The 25,275-nt window shown below is 36.0% G+C and overlaps 1 protein-coding gene across 1 annotated transcript in view; it reads right to left on the reverse strand.

The window, feature by feature from the left end:
* The window catches only part of LOC128989493 (death-inducer obliterator 1-like), a 70,558-nt gene that overhangs the window by 17,755 nt on the left and 27,528 nt on the right, over nucleotides 1-25,275 (reverse strand). The window contains exons 12-21 of the mRNA XM_054411388.1: nucleotides 22,489-22,740; nucleotides 21,451-21,579; nucleotides 20,268-20,408; nucleotides 18,942-19,081; nucleotides 17,629-17,892; nucleotides 16,750-16,865; nucleotides 14,175-14,288; nucleotides 7,539-7,609; nucleotides 6,823-7,046; nucleotides 5,356-5,531 (exon numbers count right to left, since the gene is read on the reverse strand). Of these exons, the coding sequence (XP_054267363.1) occupies nucleotides 5,356-5,531; nucleotides 6,823-7,046; nucleotides 7,539-7,609; nucleotides 14,175-14,288; nucleotides 16,750-16,865; nucleotides 17,629-17,892; nucleotides 18,942-19,081; nucleotides 20,268-20,408; nucleotides 21,451-21,579; nucleotides 22,489-22,740 (1,627 nt within the window). The remainder of the gene's footprint in view (nucleotides 1-5,355; nucleotides 5,532-6,822; nucleotides 7,047-7,538; nucleotides 7,610-14,174; nucleotides 14,289-16,749; nucleotides 16,866-17,628; nucleotides 17,893-18,941; nucleotides 19,082-20,267; nucleotides 20,409-21,450; nucleotides 21,580-22,488; nucleotides 22,741-25,275) is intronic.

The following is a 25,275-nucleotide window of genomic DNA, read 5'->3' on the forward strand; positions in this document are numbered from 1 at the left end:
TAAATTACTGAAAACAAGAAACAATTGTAAACCAAACACGACCTCTAAAGACAGCACACCGGACAGAACTAACAATACAACTGTCTTCAGATCATCCATAAGGATGAGAAATGTACTAATATAAGGGAGTATGTTTTATATGTGGGTTTCTTACATAATAGTAGTTTATTGGTATGAAAAAGATAAAAATGCACATTTAATTTGGATCTATTACATGTTATGAAATATCTATTTTCGTAGTCCGCCATTTGTTTCTTTTATTCGAATAAATACCATTTTGTGAACTTCTGCAAATAAAATTTTTGAGTTCGTATTTTATATACTGGGCTTGTAGTAACCTTAAATCATAAATCATAATAAAATTTACACGTTAAACGTCATTACAGAATTACATTGTAGTGGTTATGTATTTTTAAATAGAGCTATTGAATTTAAATAAATATTTATCAATACATTATAAAGTGGTAGGCCTAATGTATTCATGGATTGCATTAAAAGTTAGTCTATGCATAAATACAACTTGTAAATTTCTTTTATCGTAGGCTATTAGTGTAGAACCCGGGTCATCATCTTAATTTTGTTGAATTAATATTAATTTTACGTCTTTCAGTAGGCTTACTTTTTAAAAGTCTGGAGTTTTTTTCCAGGCTGATTCTATCTTATCCAAAAACAAAGCTACTGTCTATTGTGTAGCTCAGTACTGGGGAACGGTGAACCGAGCAATGGCTTGGTATAGTTTACGAGTATATCGTTTGTGAAAGCAATATAAAGGAAACCCAACACTCAAATCAGGAAAATCCGTCAATTAGTTTATTAAAAATCGTGAATTAAAATAACCCTGTCACGTTTTATTATATGAATATTATATCTTCTCCTATTTTTTACTAGTGGTGCTTAGGTGTACAATCAAAAAACTGTTTAAAAACATGTAACATTATTGCTAAAAAATTCAACACATTTTAGAATTAGGCAACTATTTACTAGTAGGCCTACAATGCTTTGGTTCAAACTATTAGGCCTAGATAAAAACTTAGTCTATGTCATCATATTTGTACACGTAAGTTGGACGGTTCAATGACGAACATTTAATTTAAAATCTATGAATTAATTATGAAAGTTACGATGGTTGATGACTGTATTAATTAATGGTTTTGGTTTATTACGACATTACAATTAAATCTGTTTTCCGTGTTTAAGAACTTGCGTGTATTTTAGCTTATTTTCGTAGAGGTTTAATTATTTATTACCAATTAAACTAAATTTTGAATATTTTTCCTATTCTATTATTTTCTTTTATACTGATGGCATTTATATTTATGATCGAAATCATAAACATTTAATTGGCCATTGTACAGTTTCATAAAAAACACTTTTTCATGATTTTTTAATTGTCTTTTAATTACTTTGGGCTAGTTATCTGTTAAAAGTGGAATTGATAACAAAAAAATAACATTTACTGTATCTTTATAGACACTGACATTTTGAAATACGGCAGTGTACGATTATTTTGTCGTACAAGGTTGGCAACGCTCCGAGCAGTGGGCGCGGCCGGGTTAGCGACTTCCAGAGTTAGCGAATTCCGCCGCGAGACAAAATCGAGTTAGCGGGTTCCGGAGTTAGCCAATTCCTGACTGAGACGGTTAGCCAGTTCCAGAGTTAGCCAGTTCCGCCACACGACCGAGTTAGCGAGTTCCTGAGTTAGCCAATTCCTAAGTCTCATTTCTCCCCTAACCCGGCTTTACGAGTTTAAGAATACTTTAAACAATTTACAGTATGTGGAAAAGTATTGCTTTTGCCAAAATAGACTGACTGACCCCTTTCCCTACCTTGAAAGGTATTATATTTATTGAACCAAACAGCTCCTGAGGCAAGGCATTAGTGTTTAACGCTTTGAGTGCCTTCGCATCGCCCTTATAGACACTCAAGATCGCCAACGAAATGAGATGATTGGAAAATCACTTTTATAATATCATATTTCGACTAAACCGGCTTTTAATCAATCCAAAGGTGTCAGAAGGAGGTTGGCAATAACTATTTGCTAGACGAATGTGGTCAGAAAATCAAAAACATTCACGCATCAACCAATATAAGGTATTTACTCAAGGGAGGTACAGAAGAGCCTTCGATGACGTCAGCTGTCAGATCTCCTTTTGAGGGAACACCATTACCGCAACGATACAGAATTTAGTCATCGGCCTCAGTGGTGTAGTGGATAGCGTGTTGGGCTGATAATCCGAAGGAGCCGGGTTCGAATCCCGCTGGCAGCACTAACTTTTTGTCAAAAATTTTTTTTTCATATCAGCAAGTTTGGTTGGTTTGGTTAGGTTATGACAATTTAATTTTATAATAAAAAAATTATAAAATTGAATTTTAGGAATTAATAACTTTATTTTATGAACAAAACTATTTTTTAGATTAGTAAACCTTCATTCGATTTTTTCATTCACGTTTAAGTTTAATTTAATAATAGAACAATTTTAAGATTAATTTTTTAATTTTTCTTAATTTTTTAATTAACTAGGCCTAATAGTGAAGTAAAAGTACGCTCTGTGCTCTCTACTACAACGCTGTTAACGGAGGAATTTTGAACTAAACTATGTCATCGTTGCCTCATTTGTACCTCCCTTAAGTCAGACCCCCAATATAAGATGGCTTTACACAGATGGTTCATGTGTTGTGGTTTTGTCTGTTAATGTTCCAACAAATGTTGGTTGTTTGCATTTTGATTTGTTGTTTTAGTTTTAACTACAGTACAGGTTGTAGTACATTTTGAACCTTTTAAAATAAACAACACTTTTTATTTTCCTGACAGTTTTTTAGGTTTATTTTGTTGATAGTTGAATAATGTGTTATGAACTTGGTAGGCCTAATTGTGTGATTTTATTTTGACTGTTTACAGGAGACTGTATTTAAATGTTTGTAGCCTACCGTTTTTTTTTTTTCAGGGTGTCCACCAGGCCAACCAGAAAAAATTCATGAGTAATTCATGAGTAAAAAAAAAATCCAGGTAGTTCAGGTCGTACTTTTCATACTAAAATTTCCAACGTGTTTTGCGCCAACTCCCGCAATGCTGTTTTAGCGCTAACACAGCTCGCTATTTTAGTTATCGGAAAGAGCATTCTCAGTTAAGGAAAACAAATTATGATTGCTGTAATATTGCCTGACACAAGTATTCAATTTTTATATATTACTGACTAAATAATCCGAAAATTAAAAACTAATCCTTAAACCTGCAATGTATCAATAACTTCTTAAAAATAGTGTTATGTCGATACCAAAATTTGTTGAATCTCTGTTGTAGAGACACGTGAAAAATAGATTCTTAATACTGATCATTTCAATTTTACCAAATTTTCTGAAGGATTACTACACCAACCCATGGCCTTATGTACTTTCATAGGCCTATAGTATAATTTTGGAGTAATGGGTTGTTTCCCAAGTGGCCTACGGAAATAATAATGCAGAAATTACAAAAATTGCACGTAGCCAATTTATGTTTTAAACCCTTCTTAACACATTAAATAAATACCACGTTAAAGGTACCGGTAAATGAAGATATTACAAAAAAATATAAAAAAACTTTCTAGATGTGTGCCATTTTGAAATTTTTGGTCGAGCCAAACCCGAGGTTATATTGTAATCATCTAACACAGTCGTAGAGACACCATCATCGTTTTCTGCGATAACTGAAAAATCCTGAATATCTCACTCAGTAACAGAAACATCGCCACTGTCTTCCGTGGTCCTGAAAAAATCCTGATATTGTTCAGCGGTAACGGAAACATTAAAATCGTCTCCAGCCATCACAGTAAAGTTATCATAATCTTCCTCGATCGTAGCTTAATTCAAATAATTTCCTGCGGTCATCATCGTCAAGCAATATTTTTGGACATCATCATCGTTTCCCGCAGTCACGAAAATGTCATCGTCATCTCCCGCGGTCACGTAAACGTCATCGTCTGCATGTGCGATCACGGAAACGTCATTGTCGTCTCCCGAAGTCATGGAAAACGTCATCGTTGTCACACGCGGTCACGAGAACATCATCGTCGTCACCCACTGTCATGGAAACATCGTCGTCGTCACCCGCGGTCATGGAAACGTCATTGTCTTCACCTGCGATCACGGAAACGTCATCGTCGTCTCCAGCGGTCACGGGAACGTCATCGTCGTATCCCGCGGTCACGGAAACGTCATCGTCTGCATGCGCGATCACGGAAACGTCATCGTCATCTCCCGAAGTTACGGAATCGTCATCGTTGTCACACGCGGTCACGAGAACATCATCGTCGTCTCCCGCGGTCACGGAAATGTCATCGTCGTCTCCCGCGGTCACGAAAACGTCACCGTCGTCACCCGCGGTCACGGAAATGTTATCGTCGTCTCTCGCAGTCACGAAAACGTAGTCATCGTCTCTCGTGGTCACGGAAACGCCGTCGTCGTCTCCCGCGGCCACGGAAACGTCATCGTCGTCTCCCGCGGTCACGGGAACGTCATCGTCGTCTCCCGCGGTCACGGAAACGTCATCGTCGTCTCCCGCGGTCATGGATACGTTATCGTCATCATGCGCGATCGCGGCAAAAAATTCCCCGTTAGATACAAAATTCACACAGAATTCCGGTTTTCCAGGTCGGTGGACACCCTTTTCTTTTATTTCTTTTATTATTAAAATAATGGTTGGTCATTTTTCAACTGTTAGTTGGTCAGCCATTGGTTAGTAATGAATGACAGTGCCATTTAGAATGTGTTGTAGAACAAGACTTTCAGTTAATGTGTCAGTATAGACCAATCTGGTTTGTATGCAATACAATGCCTCTTTTGGGCCAAAGTTAGGCCTCAAACTTCACATATCAGATGATAACCTTTCTCTTAATTCTAGGGTTCTTGTAGAAATATTGAAGACCCAGCTTTTTCTAGAAATGAAATTGGGCCTAGTACAAAATTACACCTCAAACCAGCTCAAGACAGGGAAATTTGTGCCATACTATAAGACATGTGTTTTGCAAAAGAATATATTAATTTACCTCATAAAACCCCTATTGAAATTGGCATTTTACCATGCAAAATGTCAGTACCTACTAAACAAAATCAATAAAAATGTCAATAAATAAATATTTTATGGTGTTTTTACCAAACACTTAAGTTATGTCCCAAATGGCCGGCTTTCCTATACTTTCCTAGCAGATATACCATATGTTTTGTCTGACAAACCTAAAATTGCCTTACCCTCCCCGCGGCACTCAAAACTTAGGCCTGACCACAGGTCATCAACCCAGCTCACCAGGCCTACCCTCCATTACATAGCCTTTAACACTATTTTGCCTCTATCAGAATCTCAAGATTTTAAGTACTCACGTCTCAGGTGGATGATGTTCCGTAGCCGCTGTTTCTGACACAGTCTCTTCTGCTGGTTTCCTATCATCCATAGACTTGCGGCTGGACACCTTGGTGATACGTATCTCCGTTCCTTTGGTGTTCGCCTTGGGAGTCTCTTGTCCTAACACCACCAACCTCTGCTGTTGAACTATCACCTACGACATAACATGTTTTGCTTAGATTAATTGCTGGTGCTCCACCAAAAACTCATTGTAAACCCATAATAGTCGTTTTTCTGTCATGCCTCTTATTTTGTATATATATCTCTGTCTTGTGTATTGTAAAAAGAATGTAAACACTTGTAAAAATAATGCAGTCCCACAGTGATATCCATAGTTATAAGACCATAAACTGAGATGAACTTAGAAATTATATCCGTACATATAGCATAACTCAAAATAGTTTTAAATATTCCTCAATAATTATTCAACCATTTACCAAATTATATTCAAGTGTTACCATTAGATAAATTTAAAATTGTTAAGAATTTGTTATTGAAACACTGTTTTTAGGACCAATGCTTTATTAATTGTTTATTGTTGACTAGGACTATATTGACGCAGCCTACACTTCTGTATGTTTTCTTTTTCTGTACATTGGTGTCTCTGGAATAAAGATTGATTTGATTTGATCTGATTTGATTTGTATTCTCCTTTCAATCTCAAAAGTTTTGAAAATGCCATGCATAGTAGAATTAAGTAATTTTTTGGACAAAATAGCCTTTTGGATACCAGTGGTTTTAGCAAAATAAACAGTCATCACAGTGCTGATCAATTTTGCAGAATCAATTTAAGAATTTATAGACAAAAAAGAAAATGTTAGTGCTTTCAAGGATATTTCAAAATTTTTTTGATAATATTTCATGAACAAATTTGGAAAAAATTACAATATCTGGGAACAGTAATTCAAATAATTCATTTACAAAGATTGAGGTCATATCTCACTAACGGTTATCAAACATTAACCAGGGTATTGTACACTACATCAACTTTAAACTGATTTTCGGAGCGTTTTATGTAGAGAAAACAACTTTTAAAAAACCATTTTGGGTCACCTTTGTGACTTAGTACTATGTTATTTTTAAATGTATGGGGATCACTGCTGTTCAGTGTTCTGAATTAAATAAGGTTTTAACTGGCTTCAAGATGCCCATTCGTAGAAAGGGCTCACAGCTAGTCAATAAACATTACATAAAAAAATATATTTAATTTAATTAATAAAAGAAGCCCTCGTGTTGTTATTGACAACAACAAAATAAATTTAATTACTTTTACAAAAAAATTAGGTATCCATGTAAATTTTGTCTAAGGTGATATCATCATGAAAAAAGCATTGTGCGTAAGGAAAATTTTTGGAATTTCTGCCTTAAAAAATGTTTTTTTATTGATCTATTATAGTTAAAAGTTAGTCCCTGTTAGACAAAAATGTGTTACAGTATTTGAATACCTTATTGGCTTCTGGTTTCTTTGCAGGAGCAGGAGCAGGAGGAGTTTCTACCACCGCTGGAGTCACTGGAGCGACGGTCGGTGACGTTTTCTTGTTCATGTTCCCAACAGTAGGTGTAGTTTTGGTCACCTCTACTTGTTTTTTCGCTGCCGCTTCCTCTAGCTTCTTTTTCTTCTTACAGTTAGGACACATCCACTCAGTTTCATTCTCTTCCATTTGTTCACCTTGTATCCAACAGAGAAAGTTTAATGTGGTGAAAGTGTATGACTTAGGCTAATTTCTAAATTTGTTGAGTCTTTGTAAATTCTGCATAAATGATTGATAAATAACCGTCAATAAACTTTACAAAAACAATTAACTTAATAGAAGAGCCAAATATAGTTAGCCCTAGTTAAAAAATACTTATGTGATATTTTCTGCACATTATAAAAAATTACTAAAACGGTGAAGCAAAACGTAATTTTTTTAATTTTCAAAAACCATATAGACACTAATATAACCTTATATAGACACCCAAGTGTGATTGCAGTCTTAATGAACTGATTGACAATCCTTTGAAAATTTGGTGTCAACATTTTCAATTGTACTGATAATTTTTAAGTTAAATTCACCTTTTGAGAAATATGCATAAGTTGTGCACAAAAAAAGACTGTTCTTCACTTTGTCCTAAATGACATAAGTTTTTATTAGTTTGAATTAATTGTTTGAAAACTTACCCATTGCTTTAGTAATACCGACACACTTGCCATGAAACCAATCTTCACAGAAATCACAGCAAATCATAAACCTGCAACATTAAAACTTTAGAAGTTTGGCCTAGAATTTTTAAGAAACTTTACAGATATGAATAATGTGATAGATAAAAACTGGCAGATAGTTGATGCTTTCAATGATGTTTTTTATTTAATTTGTATGAAAAGTATAATACATTTGATGAATACTGCCTCAAGTTATTATTTTTTACACGAGCTCAAGTTTACAAAAAAGTCGAAACTGACGGAAAATTAGCAAGGTTCAATAAGGCACTTATGGCCTGCAGGATGAACAATATTTTTTGTATCAAAGTTCCCTATTATTTTAGCTAACTAATTCAGGACATAGTAATTTTTTACCTTGTTTACCTTTATAAACTCTCACAACTATTCTGTCTTGTTTTACACATTACTACGCCGACGCAATACATTTATACATTTTTATAGGGTTCAAATCAAAATCAAGGCAAAACGATAATGCAATACCCTTTTCATTTACAAAGATTGTATTTTTTCAGGAAAGCACGAGACTGAAGGTGGTTTATGAGGCCGTACCTACAGGAAGATGTGCGTTGGGTAGGCCTAAATTAAGATGGTATGACCAAGTCAAGAAGGATGTGATATTATAGTGCGGAGGAGCAATCCGGATGGAGAAGAGTGGGCCTATCTACAAAGGCAACAAATCGACTGAGATTTGTAACGCCTTATCAGTAAGAAAGTATATTTCTTTTGAGACTGTTATAAGGTGAAAAGAACTACTAATTTTCAATAAATTAAATTTGTTGCTTTTAGATTTACAACATGAAGAGTGATTTACCTAGGTACCTCAATCAGGTTACAGTTATATATAGGTAGCATATTTAAAATATTTTTTCATCAACTGTTTTGTCTCTTATTTACAATCTGCCTGTGGTTTAGTATTCAACAGAAAAATCAGCTGTTCAAATGTAAATTCACATTCGAACCGTTATATAGGAAGTTAATCAGCATCACTATCCCTCAATCTTTGAAGGCAAACTCTAAATTAAAAATTAAAATCAAACGCTAATGGCGGGTAAACCCTTAAGTAAATGATCTTTTTAGTTACCATTCGTCGCTCCGGCAGCTCATAAATTTTACAATAACACCTCGATTGTAAAAATTGGTTGAATAGGACAGCTGAAAAGGGATGTAACAGAGAAAACCCTTAATGTATATTAAGAAAAAGTTTATATTGTTATAGAGTATATTGTAGAGTTAAGTCTGTATTTTAATCATAAGAAAAAAAATCTTTACCAAACAACTACCTACTGAAGACATTTAATTTAATTAAAGCGATCACCTCGTTTCAAACTGAACCAAAAAGCCAAAAATAAATGCAAACCAAACATTTATATAGTTGTTGAAACGGCTTACAAAACTAGAATCTAAGAATGACCAACTATTCATGTGAGCCTTGGTAATAAGTAAAGTATCCTTTAAATTCCAACTTACTCTTTGCATGTTTTGTAGTGACTAAAATAGTATCAGTTAACACATTAAGATAATTTTATTTTAAAATATTTAAGAGATTAAATTAGTTGTTATAAAACAGTATTGGCAAAAAACAAGTATAACAGGGTGCCCACCAGGCCAAACAGAAAAAATTCATGAGTAAAAAAAAAATCCAGGTAGTTCAGTTCGTACTTTTCATACTAAAATTTCCAGCTTGTTTTGCGCCAACTCTCGCAATACTGTTTTAGCGCTAACACAGCTCGCTATTTTAGTTATCGGAAAGAGCATTCTCAGTTTAAGAAATAAAATTTATGATTACTGTAATATTAATTGCCTGACACAAGTATTCAATTTTTATATATCACTGATTAAATAATCCGAAAATTAAAACTGATCCTTAAACCTGCAATTTATCAACAACTTCTTAAAAATAGTGATATGTTGATACAAAAATCTTTGAATCTCTGCACAGACACCTGAAAAATAGATTCTTAATACTGATAATTTCAATTTTACCAAATTTTCTGTAATTATTACTACACCAACCCCTGTCTTTGTGTATTTTCATATAGTATGTAATTTTGGAGTTATAGGTTGTTTCTCAAGTGACCTACAGAAATAATTAATGCAGAAATTAAAAAAAATTTCACATAGCCAATTAAAATTTTAAAACCTTCTAAACACATTAAATAAATACCACGTTAAAAGTAAATGTAAATGATATTACAAAACATAAAAAAACTTTCTAGAAGTGTGCCATTTTGAAATTTTTGGTCAAGCAAAACTCGAGGTTATATTGTGATCATCTAACACTGTGATAGAGACACCATCATCGTTTTCTGCGATAACTGAAAAATCCTGAATATCTCACTCAGTAACAGAAACATCACCACTATCTTTCGTGGTCGTGACAAAATTCTGATTTTTTTCAGAGGTATCGGAAACATTATAATCCTCTTCCGCGGTCACGGAAACGTCATCGTCTCCTGCGGTCGCGGAAATGTCATCGTCTGCTCCCGCGGTCACGAAAACATCATCGTCTGCTCCCGCGGTCACGAAAACGTAATCGTCGTCTCCCACGGTTACGGAAACGTCATCGTCTGCTCCCGCGGTCACGGAAACGTCATTGTCGTCTCCTGCGGTTACGGAAACGTCCTCATCGTCTCCCGCGGTTACGGTAACGTCATCGTCTGCTCCCGCGGTCACGGAAACGTCATCGTCGTCTCCCGTAGTTATGGAAACGTTATTGTATGCTCCCGCGGTTACGGAAACGTCATTGTCTACTCCCGCGGTCACGGAAACGTCATAGTCGTCTCCCGCTGTCACGGAAACGCCATCGTCGTCACCCGCGGCCACGAAAACGTTGTCGTCGTCACCCGCGGTCACAAAAACGTCATCGTCGTCTCCTGCAGTCACGCAAACGCCATCGTCTCCTGCGGTCGCGGAAATGTCATCGTCTGCTCCCGCGGTCACGAAAACGTCATCGTCGTCTCCCACGGTCACGGAAACGTCATCGTCGTCTCCCGCGGTCACGGAAACGTCATCGTCGTCTCCCGCAGTCACAGAAACGTTATTGTATGCTCCCGCCGTCACGGAAACGTCATCGTCGTCTCCCACGGTCACGGAAACGCCATCGTTGTCTCCGCGGTCACGGAAACGCCATCGTTGTCTCCCGTGGTCACGGATACGTCATCGTCGTCATGCGCGATTATAATGAACATAGTGTGTGCAAAATACTTGATAAGCCAAAAGTTCTAAATTTGGTTGGATACTAAAAATTTCAAACTAAAAAAAAAGAAGAAAACCCCAAAATAACAAAAACAATTTTATTTAATAGGCCTAATTATTACGTTTACATAAGTTTGCTGAGCTTCAAATTTAACTCAACTGAGGAATGCCCATTTCTGTTAATCTTTTTCTCGTCTTCATGTTAATATTCTGCGTCTTTCTCTCTATATAACGAACCCCAAACATTACTATTTTTGAACATCACAGTTCCTTTGATGAAAATGTAATGTAAAGATGTAAGTCAACGGTTGGGCTGACAATCGTCTGCTTTTACACATCTGTCTGCTGTGCACTATGTCACAACAAATTTCATTAGCTGGGGACTGATGACGACATAACGATTAGTATACTGTGATTGGGTGTAAAGTAACCATGGCGATGTTTGGCTAGTTTTTAGGTGAGTTTGTAAGCTGTGATTTTAAACATTACAGTTTGTATAATTGAAGTCAAGGTCAATGACTTGAAATGTTGTGCAATATTGTATTTTGTTAATAAAAATGCAAATTGTGACAGTAATGAGCTGTTGACACTGTATTATAGTGGTTTTATGGGTTTTCCATTTTTTATACAATGTTGGATTAATTTTAGTGTTTATTATCCGTGGTCTCCCTCGCCCTATTACCTCAATCGAAGTTCTAATTTACAATGCGGTCTGTCGGTCTATGCTACTAAATTGTGTTTTAACGATCAACATCGACCTATATTGACCGATGTTGTTGTGAACCTCTACTTAGCAAAATTCCTGCAAACATAACCTCAATATAACAAACCTTGTTTTAACGAAATCCTTGATAAAACAAATATTCGGTAAAATTGCTTCAGATTTGTTATACTGAGTAAGACTAAAGTGAAGAAGAACACAAAAGGACGAACAGCAATCATTTGGAAGGTTTTTGAGCAGATGGAAAACTTAGAGTTTGCAGATGATATGTGTGAACAGGGCACAGCCAAAGCAAAAGACAGAGACACAGAGACAAGAAGCCCTAAACACAGACCTGCTAATAAATAAGGAAAAAACTAACAACACGAAGATAAAAATTACGAGGATAGAGATATAATTATGCTTGAGACTGAACAAGTAGAGGATGCTGAAAACTGTTTGTACCTAGGTAGTGTATTTCAATTATTTTTTTTTCTTGGCAAAAATCATTACACAATAATCACAATACATACAAAGATACAAAGTTAATTGACAAAATAATGCTTTTTCCTGAAAACATAACCCCAAAGTTAATTGACAGAAATGGAGGGACGGAAAGTGATGTAAAAAGGAAAAAAGTGAGCATTTGTAGCTTTTAGTACGCTAAATCATAGAGAAGTAAGGTATAGAGGAAACTTTCAATGGTACACTTAAATCGTGTCTAGCACTAGCCACTGGTGTCTAGGGCAAAGTCCAACACCGCCCCTCTCACAATCCAGCACTCATGTGGAGGAAGACCATATGCCCTGTGAGATAGGAAGTTCCGCACTGTGCTCACCGCTCGGGCACGGTTGTCCCATAAGCAAGTTTCATCTGTACAGTAAACTTCCTCTTATCCGGACTCCTCAGGACCGAGGCCAGTCCGGATAACGGTTTTTCCGGTTAAACCGACGTCACTAAAAACTCGTTAAAACGGACTGTTTACTGTGATATTTGACTAAAATGTAGGAGAGCATTGTATTTAGACACGTGATCACTGGTCTCAAATCTTTCCCACGAGAACAGTCGTTTCAGTACCGCCCACTTCCTGCCGATCTAGTCCGGTTAAACCAATGTGCTGATAGAAATTTTCTGGTTAAAGAGATGTTATTTCTGCCGAGTGTAGAGTGTGTTAAAAAGTGTACGGATAAGAGGGAGTTAACTGTATCTTACTTCTATGAGAGCAATAAAAATATTGCAAGCAAATAATTTTCAATTGAAAAATATGATATATTTAAACTCAAATGTAATAAAGGTTGCTTGCTGTAAAGGTGCAAAACCTGGAAACATAAAAAACTGTGATTAATAATAAGCTGCATGCATAAACAAGAGTACTTTAGAAGAATTTTAAGAATAAGGTGGCCTGAAACAATATCAAACAAAGAATTGTGGTATCACACAAATCAAGAGCCAAATAAAGTGAAAATAACATGCATGAAATAGCGATGGGGAGGGCACCCTGTGGAAGACAAATGGTGATTTGGAAGTATTGGAAAATAGGGATGGATGGATCCCAAAATTTCAGGAAATTTAATGAGAAAAATGTATTCCTGATGATCGGGTGGGATTAAATTTAACTCGGGATCGGTTCTAACCATCAGCAATTTGATGTGTCGCGAGTGGCAACCTTGTCTCTACAATCACAGTAGATGTCGCCAGTATGGCGATTGACAATAATGATGACTTCTTGACACCTTGGAGATGTTAACGATGGCTCAACGAACCCAAGAAAAGGCGCCGTAATCACAGATTATAATGAATTGATGAAATAGTAATAGTGTGTACATTACAACATTTTTAATTACTCAAGCTAATTCTGCTTTTTACGGGTGACCATCAGGCCTCTAAACTCTACAAGCTTTTTATATTCTAAGATAGTCGATTTAAGTTTTAATACAGCTGTTTATGATTAGCTAGAGGTGTTTTCTAATAAGACTGATGTTACATTACAACATTTCAAATTACCAAAGCTAATCATAATCATAGTCATGTTTATCATGCTAATTCTGCTTTTCTACAACCTCACATAGTTATAGTGTGTACAAGCTAATCCTGCTTTTCTACGGGTGACCGTCAGGCCTCAAAACTCTACAAGCTTTTTATATTCTAAGAGAGTCTATTTACATTTTAATAGTTGTTTATGATGAACTAGAGGTATCAAGACTGATGTTTCTCAGTTGAATTGCACCAAATATGTATTTTTTTTAGTTAACACTTTTGGTAACCTGTGTGTTTTGACCCATTATTGGTTTTCATGGAACATTGCCAATCGATGGGAAATAAGTAGGCCTATTACTTTATGTAATTTGCCATCGACACTGAAAATTGAACTTTTTTGTCTTTGTTTCCATTTGCAAGATATTATGTTATTTTTTAAAACAACCCCTTTTAGTTTTGCAAAAAATTCTGTCCCGAAAATCCCAAGGAATTAAAAATTCTAAACCCAAACTGAAAGTAAAATCCCGTCCAGTCCAATTGGAATGGAACTCCACAGGAAGTAGGAGAGTGGGTAGAACCAGACACATGCAAAAAGGCATAGAAGAAACAAAGGAGAAAGCCAAAACCTGGGAGATCTCGAGGAAGGTGGCCAACAGTCAGGTGGGGAGGAACAGTCAACGGGACTAAGTCAATTAGTCAAGTAAGTAAGTTGAATGTTTCACCTATTGTTATGAGGCTTCCTGCAAATACACCAAAGTCTGTTGGGATCATCTTCTGAGTTGTGGCTGTCGTCTTCGTCGCTAACCTCATCACTGACTAGAGAATCAGCGTCATCCCTGAAACCAGCTGACTACACACACTGAGCCAAACAATTGGGGTAACTTGCAAACATGTCATTTAATAGGAAAAATAATAAACATTTGCTATTTTAATTAATAAAAAACCAGTACTCCAGCCCCATCTTCAAATTCTCTAAGGGTCCTCCACTTCTTTCTTGTCCTCCTTGGACACATGCCGCTGGCCTTTAATGTCGCACAGATGGTTTTTACCCTTATCCATTTCATCATTAAACTGTAAGGTTTCTTCCATTTTTCTGTTAGTCGTCCTGCCATTGCTCTGAACAAGGTCTGAAACTCTTTGCCTAGCATTCCGTCCACAGAAGTAATGACAGAGAACTCGCTTACACTCGCTTAATGGGAGTGGGAAACTCACTTAAATGCCGCTCTGTGCATGACCGACATTTGCCAGCAACGCTCACAAATGCAACATCATATAGTTAAATATTATTTTATTACGCTATTATGTTATTAGCTTTAACTATTTATAAGTATTATAACTAATTTATACTTCTGTATCCAATAGTCAATGATAAGACTATAGGTTATATTTTAAAGGAAAGAAAATCTATGTATACTGTAGTTGATTACTAAATTATCATTTACACGAGAGTCATCTTTAAATTTTTTATGGGAAGCCTGCTTATTCTGTCCTTAGTGTCCTTAATTTTCAGGCAATAAGTCTTTTCCAATCAAACCTAAATACTCCTACAATTATTTCAATCAATCGCAACTCAACGCATATTAATTCCTGAACTTTTGGAGTACAATTTTTTTGTTGGGCCCTAACAAGTTTTAGTTGAACCATCATATATAAATATTGAGTTTGCAACATATTAGGCCTATGTTAAACCTAACATGTTGTTATCTGAGGCTGAGGATGAGTTTTGATAAAAATCCTAAATATACCACTTTTTTTAATAACTGTGTATAATTTAGTGATGCGTAACCGACAAACCAAAAATAATGATGACAAAGTAAAGATAATTAAAACTCAAAAAAGGTTGAATAAGATGGATACAAATTCAAAATAACACGTAACATTAAAAATTATAACGGCTAGACATGAACTTAATACGAGGGTTGTTTTTTTTTCAACCTCCGATAGGCTATGAACAAAAGAGATTGAGACATTTGCTATATCTGTGCACCAGCTTTTTAATACCCTCTTCAAGAAAAGTGGCCGCCAGTACATTTAAAAAACAAAAAAAATTCAAAAAACAAAAAATGTAAAAAAAAAATAAAAAAATCTAGAAAAAATAAAAAAGGACTTTAAAATTTCTAGAAATTCAGTAAACAAAGCAATAATGGTGAATCTGTGGTTTATTTAACCATCCTGTCAAACTGTTGAACCAAGTCATCTGAAACGACAGTAATGAGCTGGTTCAACAAGTTGGCAGAATGGTTAAATAAACCACAGATTCACCATTATTGATTAATTTACTGAATTTCTAGAAATTTTAAAGTCCTTTTTGATTTTTTCTTGATTTTTTTAGTTTTTTTGACATTTTTTTGTTTTTTTGAATTTTTTTTGTTTTTTGAATGTACTGGCGGCCACTTTTCTTGAAGAGGGTATTAAAAGGCTGGTGCACAGATATAGCAAATGTCTCAATCTCTTTGGTGATTACGTCAAAAAGTAACCATAAATGGACCAAACTTTTGGTAATAAATTTAATGTTTTATATGAACTTGTCTTTTGTTCATAGCATATCGGAGGTTGAAAAAAAAACAACCCTCGTATAACATGAAACATGAAGTTATTGTAATACTGTAATATTACTGTAGTACAATACTGTAATAATGTTAAGTGCTGGATCCAAACCTACATCAGTAAAAAAAAGAAAATGTTTGTGTTGAACAGCAAATCAACACAAGTATTTATGTCTTTGCTTATCAGCAGGAACTTCATGTCATGACTGATATGTCGTCTAATAATCAGCACAGTAGATCCCAAAATGTGTTTCAACCCCTAGAAATCTTTTAACCTTAACAACTTACAAGGAGTCTAAAATAATGTGGTACGAAAAAAAAACCTGTATGGTTTAGTATAATCTTCTTTTTAAGAGGTTTGTGGGCTATTTAGGCTTTTTCATTTGCCCATACACAAAGGTCTCGAGCCTGTGCATTGATCCAGCAAAGCAAGGGGTGAGCTGGTACAGTACAAGGGTGAACTTTACTGATAAAACGTAGTGGCAGGTACCCATGACGTCCATGGATCCAAAGTCCGCCGCGCTATCGACGGAGCCACCGGCTCACCCATCAATGGACAATATATTGTTTTACTCAAGTTATAGTTCTTAAATAAACTTCAGCTGATGCTTAGAGCCTTCTTTAATTTTCATTTCCTTAAGTATCAGGGACACTTAAATTAATGACAAACCAACCTATTACAAAATAAATTATCCCATTACTTTGATCACAATTTAATGTAACCTCGATGTTCAATCATGCAAAATTATACCTTCCCGCAGACTTCTTTGAATCTATGGATTTCCTGGAATCAGTTGATTTTCTTTTCTCCTTCTCCACACTACTTGGTACTTTTTTATTGACTTCTGTCTTCACGCTTGGCGATTCCTATAAGGACAACAAATTAGTAAAAACAATAGCAACAAGTGTCAGTAGAACTCAAAACTTAGTGAAACTGTTTGACAATGCTATATTCTATTATTATTTACTCAATGGTAAATGATAAGTAGATTTACATCTACAATGCAGAATAATTTAATTCCAAGATTGAGTATCACCCAAACAATAACTACAATGAATGTCATGAACAGACTTATTAGAATCGGAGACTCAAATATTTGTTACTCCAACAAGGACTGCTAACCTAAGAAAATTCAGAAAAATCTTGATGGTTCCAACGTGTTAAGTTACAGTCAACAAAGATCATTTCTTGATATAAAAAATAGAGGAAATCAAATATACTTTAAATGAATAATTTTTATTGTTCTTTAATTTTTAACAAATTATTGACAATGTCATAAAACAGCTAAAATTATAGCTTAGTCAGTTAGTTGAGTTAGTTGACTGTATAGATAACTCAACAAAAGGAGACATATACAATACATATTTTAAATTAAATATTACAACTGAATAATCGTATTGTTAAACAATTTGTCCAAGCCATAAAACGGGTTATTGGTCTTATTTCTGTCAACATTATACTAGAATTTGATAGTTCTTATAACTATGAATGATATATTTATGCTATTAACACTTGCACAAAAGTTGAAACCCTACTTATTTACATTTTGTACGAGGTCAGGGAAATGTCAATGCTGGAACCATCACCGCTAGACAAGGTAGGGGGTCTACAAGTAGGCATGACTCGTACCTGTGGTTGATCTTTCTTTTGGCTGGCTCGCTTAGTGGCGCCACGAGTAGCCGGTAACTCGACCGGAGGTAATTTACGACCCCCAGGCGAGAGGACTGCGGTCGGACTTTGTACGGTCACAGTCTCATCCTTTTGATTTACTTTAGGGAAAAACGTTGATAGGGAAGTTTGCGAGAGGTTTTTCTGTGCCTTTTTAATGGTTGGTGGGGTGGTCGGTGTTGTAATTTCTGTTGGCTGAGGAGGCAGTGGGTCATTGATATCATCCTGTTGAAATAGTGTGGTCAAAATAATTGTTATTTATTAATTATGTTGAGGATTAATTATATGTAGGCCTACTCTCAAATTTTGGACAAATCACCTAACATTTTTACTGAACCCTAGTAACACCAGTACAGGCATGCGGACTGACTGTCTGCATCTTATTTCTTTGTGAATTGAAACTTAAAGTTAATCAGTTAGGTATTAATTTAACTTAAACACAAAAAAAGCGACTAAATTGGGTAGGACTGTTTTTTTCCTGTCACAGAGGTGACATTGCCCTCGTGCTTTTTCATTGTCTGGAGCAGATGCTGGAGCTACTCTCATGGGCAACACCTGAGTGTGAGTCCTGGCCTAACTCTACACCCTCGTAGCTCAGGGCTAACTGACACTAAGACGGACAAAACCTGGTTTTCAGGTCAGCTGGACACCCGTCTAAAAAAGTAATCTACACAAATCCAATAATATTCTTCAGGACAACACAGCAGGCAATTAATTTAGTGCTTTTTAATTAATTATCTTAGTAACAAATACGCCCATAGAATAATAAGGTAATATATACAAAGACTTATAAAATGTATAAAAAACAAAATTAATTTCAATTAAGTTATTGCCAAAAGACAAAAAAAAATCAAAACAAAACTTTCTTTATATGGTCAGGTTTGACTGATTTCTGAAAAAAAAAATTGTTTATACAAATTGTCAATCAGGTCCTTTACACAGTAAAACACAATTTTTTATTACAAAGCTAAACCAAAGCTCCCAATACCATAAAAAAATATATACCATCCAAAACATCCTCACCCACTTTATTTCGGTGAATCAGTGTTTTACTGTGTACTAGTAATGTTTTTGGCTTCTAAGCATTCCAAAATGAAAAAGTACAATGGTCCGGAACCTAGTTCTTCTCAAGAAGACTAATAATAGCATAATAATAGAAGTAATAGCTACTTCCCTAGATACCTTAGAATAACTTCAGAGCAATTAGAATCTTGTTTACACATCTAGGGGTGGAGTTTAATATACTGGCCAAAGTCTAATAGGTAGTTACACACCTGTAAAATGTCGTCTGTAGGCAATGTGCTGAGTTCCTCTAACAACAATGCTTCTTCCAACAGCTGATCGTCTTGCTTGGTCACCTGGGAGCTGATGGTTTCCAGTATTTCAGGCTCCGTAAGTCCTAGCTCATCTTCCACTACAATCAATAAGAAAAAAATATAGCTTGAAAATAATTAATTGTTTAACAAATATTTTACTTTTAGTGAATAGTTCTGTTTGATAAAACAAACAATTCAGTGTTGATTTTTTAAAGAATCTTGTAAAAAAATTATACAAAGATTTGTAACATTATACTGTAAAACCCCATCTAACCATAACTTTTTAAATCGAAACCGCGGTAAAAGTACTTATAAATTGGAAAATTAATTAGAAAACAAGAATTTACACTGGCGAGGGAAGTTGGTGTCTAGGGCAAAGTCCAACGCCCCTCTGGCCTTCATGTACTACAACGCTCACAGTCGAGGTAGACCCTGTGCGAAAGGAATTTCCGCATAGTGCATGGCGCTGGGGCTCTTCCTTTCCCAGCACAAGTATATTTTTCTATATAATAAATAGGTTACATACCTTATAAATCCGACAAACAGCTCATTTTAATTGAAGGTCGTTTACATGTTTCGGCTTGTATCGGCCATTGTCAAAACATCGCAGTTGGATGGTGAAATCCTTGTCATTGTTTTCTACTAAAAGTACATACACAAACACATACACACGGACGGGACGAAAACATTACGAAAAACGAATAAATAGGCCTATTAAAAACACGGGCAGGACGCACGCACACCGTTGTCAAGGTCAGTCTGCATCCTGACCTTGACAACGGTGTGCGTGTGTCCTGCCCGTGTTTTTAATAGGCCTATTTATTCGTTTTTCGTAATGTTTTCGTCCCGTCCGTGTGTATGTGTTTGTGTATGTACTTTTAGTAGAAAACAATGACAAGGATTTCACCATCCAACTGCGATGTTTTGACAATGGCCGATACAAGCCGAAACATGTAAACGACCTTCAATTAAAATGAGCTGTTTGTCGGATTTATAAGGTATGTAACCTATTTATTATATTGAATACAACAGCTCAGGAGCTAGAATGGAAATGAATTTTAATTATATTTTTCTTGCACGATATACTAGAGCTGAATGCGCATGGTCGTCCCAAAAGCAAGTTTTCCTATACACCTTACTTCTCTCTGCTTAATGGAAATCCTTGTTTGATGCCTCAAAATCAGACTTCCCAACCATTTTTAAATAACACTTCAATCCTAACATTTGGTAATGTAATAGCCTAAAAAATCATATAAATCCCAAAGAAGAGTAAGATTGACGTACATTTAGCAGTGCTGGCTATAGATGTGGCAGCAGGAGGGGATGGTACCGGTATGACTGGTACTGCTGTAGGACTGGCAGCAGGGGCAGCAGGTGTCACCGGTGTAGTAGTACCACTCTTTTCTGACACCCTTCTGATGATGTCTGCAAAATTAAACCATCACTTTGCTGTCTACATGCTAAAGGTGCATTGTCCCTGAAGCGACTCTTGCGATAGTAGCTTAGCGATAGTAGCTGAGCGATAGTAGCTCAGCGATAGTAGCTAACCATGTCATTGTCCCTGAAGCGATTGTCCTAGAGCGATTCTGTATATTAGTTTGCTGACTTTCGAGTGAATTGGTGCTATGAGTGCCATGACACCTCCTAATTTTAAAACGTTTTTATTAGCTCGCTTTCTTGTCCGGTACAAACTTTGCAATACATTTTAAACTAACTTCCCGTCGAGCTAGAGAAATGAAACTAGAGAACACAGCTCATGGATGACAATGTAATACTATATCATTTAATTTTCATATTTTCCTTCTTTCCTTGGGCTAAGCCCCTTGGGCTTCCAAATTTTCCATGTTTACATTTTGAAGTCAGCCGTAAATACTTAAATTTGACAGTTCGAAAAGCTTGGGTAGAGGTGCAGGTTCTGCTCCCGAGAGATTTTAAATATAAAATAAGCAGTTCAAAGGAAATATAAAACATATGACTACAGATAATAAGGTTTTTGTATGTATTCACAGGCCATATAAAATAGATTTAACATATTTACACATTAAAGACTAAAAAGTAGAAAATAAATTATAAATAAAAATACTTTTTTCAAATGCCACGTTTTTAAACGCACTAAAAAGTAAAAATAATTTATAAATATGTGGAGGGAATAAATACTTAAAAGATTTAAAACGAAAAACGTGGGGTGCATGCACTAGATAATGATAGTTAAATATGTAAAGATAATTGTAAATCAGCATGTGCCCCACGTTTTTTTTTATCTTACAAGTATTTATTCACCCCACATATTTATAAATTATTTTTTTACTTTATAGTGCGTTTAAAAACGTTGCATGTTTAAAAAGTATTTTCATTTATAATTTATAATAGTAGCGATTTAATATTATGTACATATCTGATATCTTCTTCAGGGGTAAAAAGCAGTTTCGTATTCTTTGAAGAAATTACGACCAAAACAAGTCTATACACAACACAAATCGCTCAGCGACTGCGACTCTGACTCCCCTCAGAGCAGACCCGCTACAGTCGCTGTGTTCAGCCGCTAGCCGCTCCAGTCGCAGTCGCGTCAAGGACAATGGTCTCATTTGAAACAACGCTAACCAGTGCTCAGCTACTATCGCTGAGCTACTATCGCTCAGCTACTATCGCAAGAGTCGCTTCAGGGACAATGCACCTTAAACAATAAACTAAACTTATGTAATTTATCTTAAAAACCTTGTAAGAATGTAATGCAGGGTGTCTACCAGCTGATGAAACTTAATTTCAGTCACTGTATGGGGAAAGACGATGTTAAAATGCACGACCTTTGGTACAGGTAAGACAATACTTACCATAAGAGGTGGCAGGAATATTTTGTGTCTTAAAAGCTTTCTATTTAAGCTTGTTTCCTGCTGCCAAAATATGTTTACTCTCACCAATTCTGCATTAAGAATATAATCTTTGCTCGCAGAGTTGCAGCAAGATACAAGCAAAAGAAAGGTCTTAAAAACTTTATTTTTGCTAGGCACGAGTTTTCTGTGGCTTTGGGACCTCAAAATGAAAACCTGTCACTTTTCAATGATTTCCGTGACCCCCTTATAAAATCAGTGACTTTTTTGTGACTTAAGTCATTTACGTAACCAGTTGAAACTCTGAATAGGTAGGAATCGATGGTATTGTACTTTTAGTTTAGGACAGGATTCTTCTTCCTGTGCAACAAGACAAACTCTTGTTCGTTTTAAGAATATGGAGTAAACACTCCTGCAAATAAGAATAGTGACGAAATAAATTTTCAGTCTATGTTATTATGATTGAAATCCAAGATCACGGCACTATTGTTATTAACTCCTACAAGGACATTATCCCTGTTACTCGCCGTTCTGGCTACGCCGTGGACATATTCCGCAATCATGGTGACTTCATTACCTTCTCCAATATAAAAAAAAATTGTGGACATCCCCCTCAATTGTGGAGACATCATCATCACCCACATTGCTAGCAAAATTATTAAATGATGCAACCGAACCTGGAGTGGAGAACAAAGCCGGTCCAAACGCCTCAGCCAAGTGTGCAGGTGGTTTGCGGTTCTCTCTCTTGGGGTACTTCTTGCTGCCAGCCATAGGGGTGGTCACAGGTGTAAGGGTCGCGGGAGTGACACTAGTAGTGGATACATTCTGAGACATCACCACTGCAGTCACCACGGCCGGGGTGATCTGAGGCTCCAGAGACACTACAATCACCTTCTCCTCTCTCTTCACCTTGTCTGCTGCAGGCTTATCTAAACATGTATAAATACACCACATGTGATATAGCTTCTAAAGGATATGTCAACTTAGGCCTACCTATTAGTGGTCTGTGGGTTCCTGATATTTTCAGGTAATTTTAGTACTTTAAATAACAATATTACACCCATAGAGTGAAAGTGAATACGCTTGGCTACAATCAAGCGGGAAGGAGCTCAGTTGTCACGGTTAAAAGGCCGCCCCAATTATTCGTCATGGAACTGATCACTCCATGTTAATATCTACACTGTTTGACGCGTCACAGTGGACCGAATATAGTATCCAGCGGAGTTTAATTGTGTTGGACACCCTAAAACCATAATCAACGCTAGTACGGTACTGAAACGGAGCGAGCTTTCGAACAAGTCAGGACAACCAATCAGAGCGGTGGTTTGAGACAACTGTCAGCTGACTCGGAACCTTGGAGTGGAGATTGAAAGTGAAGACGCTGAATCATCCTCATTTGGCCGCCATCACTTATCAATTACACAAGAAATCTCTGCAACTTCTGGACGCCGGTCTACAATTTTGCCCTCAGACTCTTAAGGATTTATATACTGAGGTAAGACAGTCGGGATTCCAGAAAAAGTCTTTAATTGCTTCAGGGTTCCAAATTCTATTAATTTGTTTTTAATTGAAATCATTTTCAGTTGTTCAAACAAGTTACAGATTGCCGTAGTCAACGTGAACTGGGTTTTTCTCAAGTCAAATTAACACAAAATTATAATTCCAGGGTTGACCTTATGTAGGTAATTTAGACCACTGTGGGTAAGACACAAACAATGTTGATAATTTTATAGTTTTAAGTACATTTTCCCTGTTTTATGATAGAAATTGTCTTGTAATTTTCATGTTGGTGCAAAGCAACAAGTTTGCAACAGGAGTCAGTCACATGGTCTCAAATTTTGCAAAATCGTTTAAACCATTTGTTTACAATCAGTTTTGATTCCTCAAAGTTAGGTTAGGTTGTCCAAAAGGAAGAAATGATATATTTAGTAGTTTTTAGAAATTTTTGTCATTCTTGGCCTAGGCCTACCTTGTACTTGTTCACCATGCTTTTGTTCATATGTAGTTCAGTGTTTTAAATATGTCCTGTTTAGCTTAGAAAATGTAATCATCCTACGCTCACTAAATTAAATGTAAAGAATGTATTTTGTAAATTATTTATTTTGTAAATGTCAGAAACCAAATTGTGGCTCAGTTGTTCTAAGATAGGCCTAACTTGAGGCAAGAACAGTTTAAGACCTAGTTTCACTTACTGTTAATGACCTTTTGTCATAACAACTATCAAATGGATTAAAATTACAGCTAATCAAGGCCTAGCCTTCATGGAACACATGACTTAAGTTATAGGACCACTGTTAATATTTAACCAGAACAGAAATTATTCACGAGGAATTACAGGGTGTACGTTCCGGCCTGCAGGAGTTCAGACATACGTCTTATGAGAGATCCTACCTACGGCTTGTGAGAGATCCGACCTACTGCTGGAGAGACGTTACCAGAATTGGCCCACTTACAACCTTGGCCTATCCAACATCGTACGGGGCTGCGGACCTGGACCACGTCCACCCCTACCACCTGTCATCGCAGCGGACCTCCACTGTCTGATAAGTCCTAGGCTAGCCTTTACCGTAACTTCCATCTGACTACAGTTCAACTATCAGCCTACTAAATCATTTTAAATTTGGCCAAATATAAAGACTAAATCAATTTCTCTGGACATTTAACTTAATCAACTTCTGGTGTATCAAGATTCAAATTTCAACAAACTCTCTTCAGACTGTATTTTGTGCAACTCCAAGTGCCAAGTGAGCTAGACGCAACTAAACCATCGTCTCAACATATTCTGTAGGCTAGGCCTAACTTTTAGAGATATATAGATTACGGTAATCGTTCGGATTGTAGCCGAAAGGGTAATAGTGTCTTTGATATTTGTCGCTGGTGTTGCCTAGTTTTAAGATTGTCTATTTTATTATTATTGTGTATTTAGTATTGTGTCACATTACGCTCTGCCGGATTGATTAGAGACCTGATATATTTTGTCTCTGTTGTCACCTGTTTAATTGTAAGATTGTCTATTATTACTGTGTATTTTGTGTCATATTATTGCTTTGTCGGATTGATTATTGACTACGGTCGAACATATTATTTTGTCTAATGTTGTCTTTTGAGTAAAATTAATTGTTGCTTTTCTGTAAATATATTTTTGCTACCGTCTGCGCAGTCGGAAATTCCAAAAGCTTTTGGTCACACAAAAAAAAAAAAAAAGTAAATAAATAAATAGCCTATTTGAGTTATATTTTAGGTTCAAGTGTCTTGGTAATAACGAATACTGAACGAAGAACGTTGTATGTAGCATTTTGATTGATTATTATTTCGTACCGGACTTGAGTCAGGCTTGTCTGTTCAAAATATTAACTTGTAATAAACCTTCACTTATTTTGTCATATCTTGTGTCATTTTTGAAAACCAGTGTATTTGTCATAGTGTATTATAGTGGGCGTAGGTGGGTCAACCCCTGAATTATC

Source organism: Macrosteles quadrilineatus, unplaced genomic scaffold (assembly GCF_028750875.1).
Source record: "Macrosteles quadrilineatus isolate MER2022 unplaced genomic scaffold, UCM_ALF_1.0 Scaffold_3__2_contigs__length_128488019, whole genome shotgun sequence".
Lineage (NCBI taxonomy): Eukaryota > Metazoa > Arthropoda > Insecta > Hemiptera > Cicadellidae > Macrosteles > Macrosteles quadrilineatus.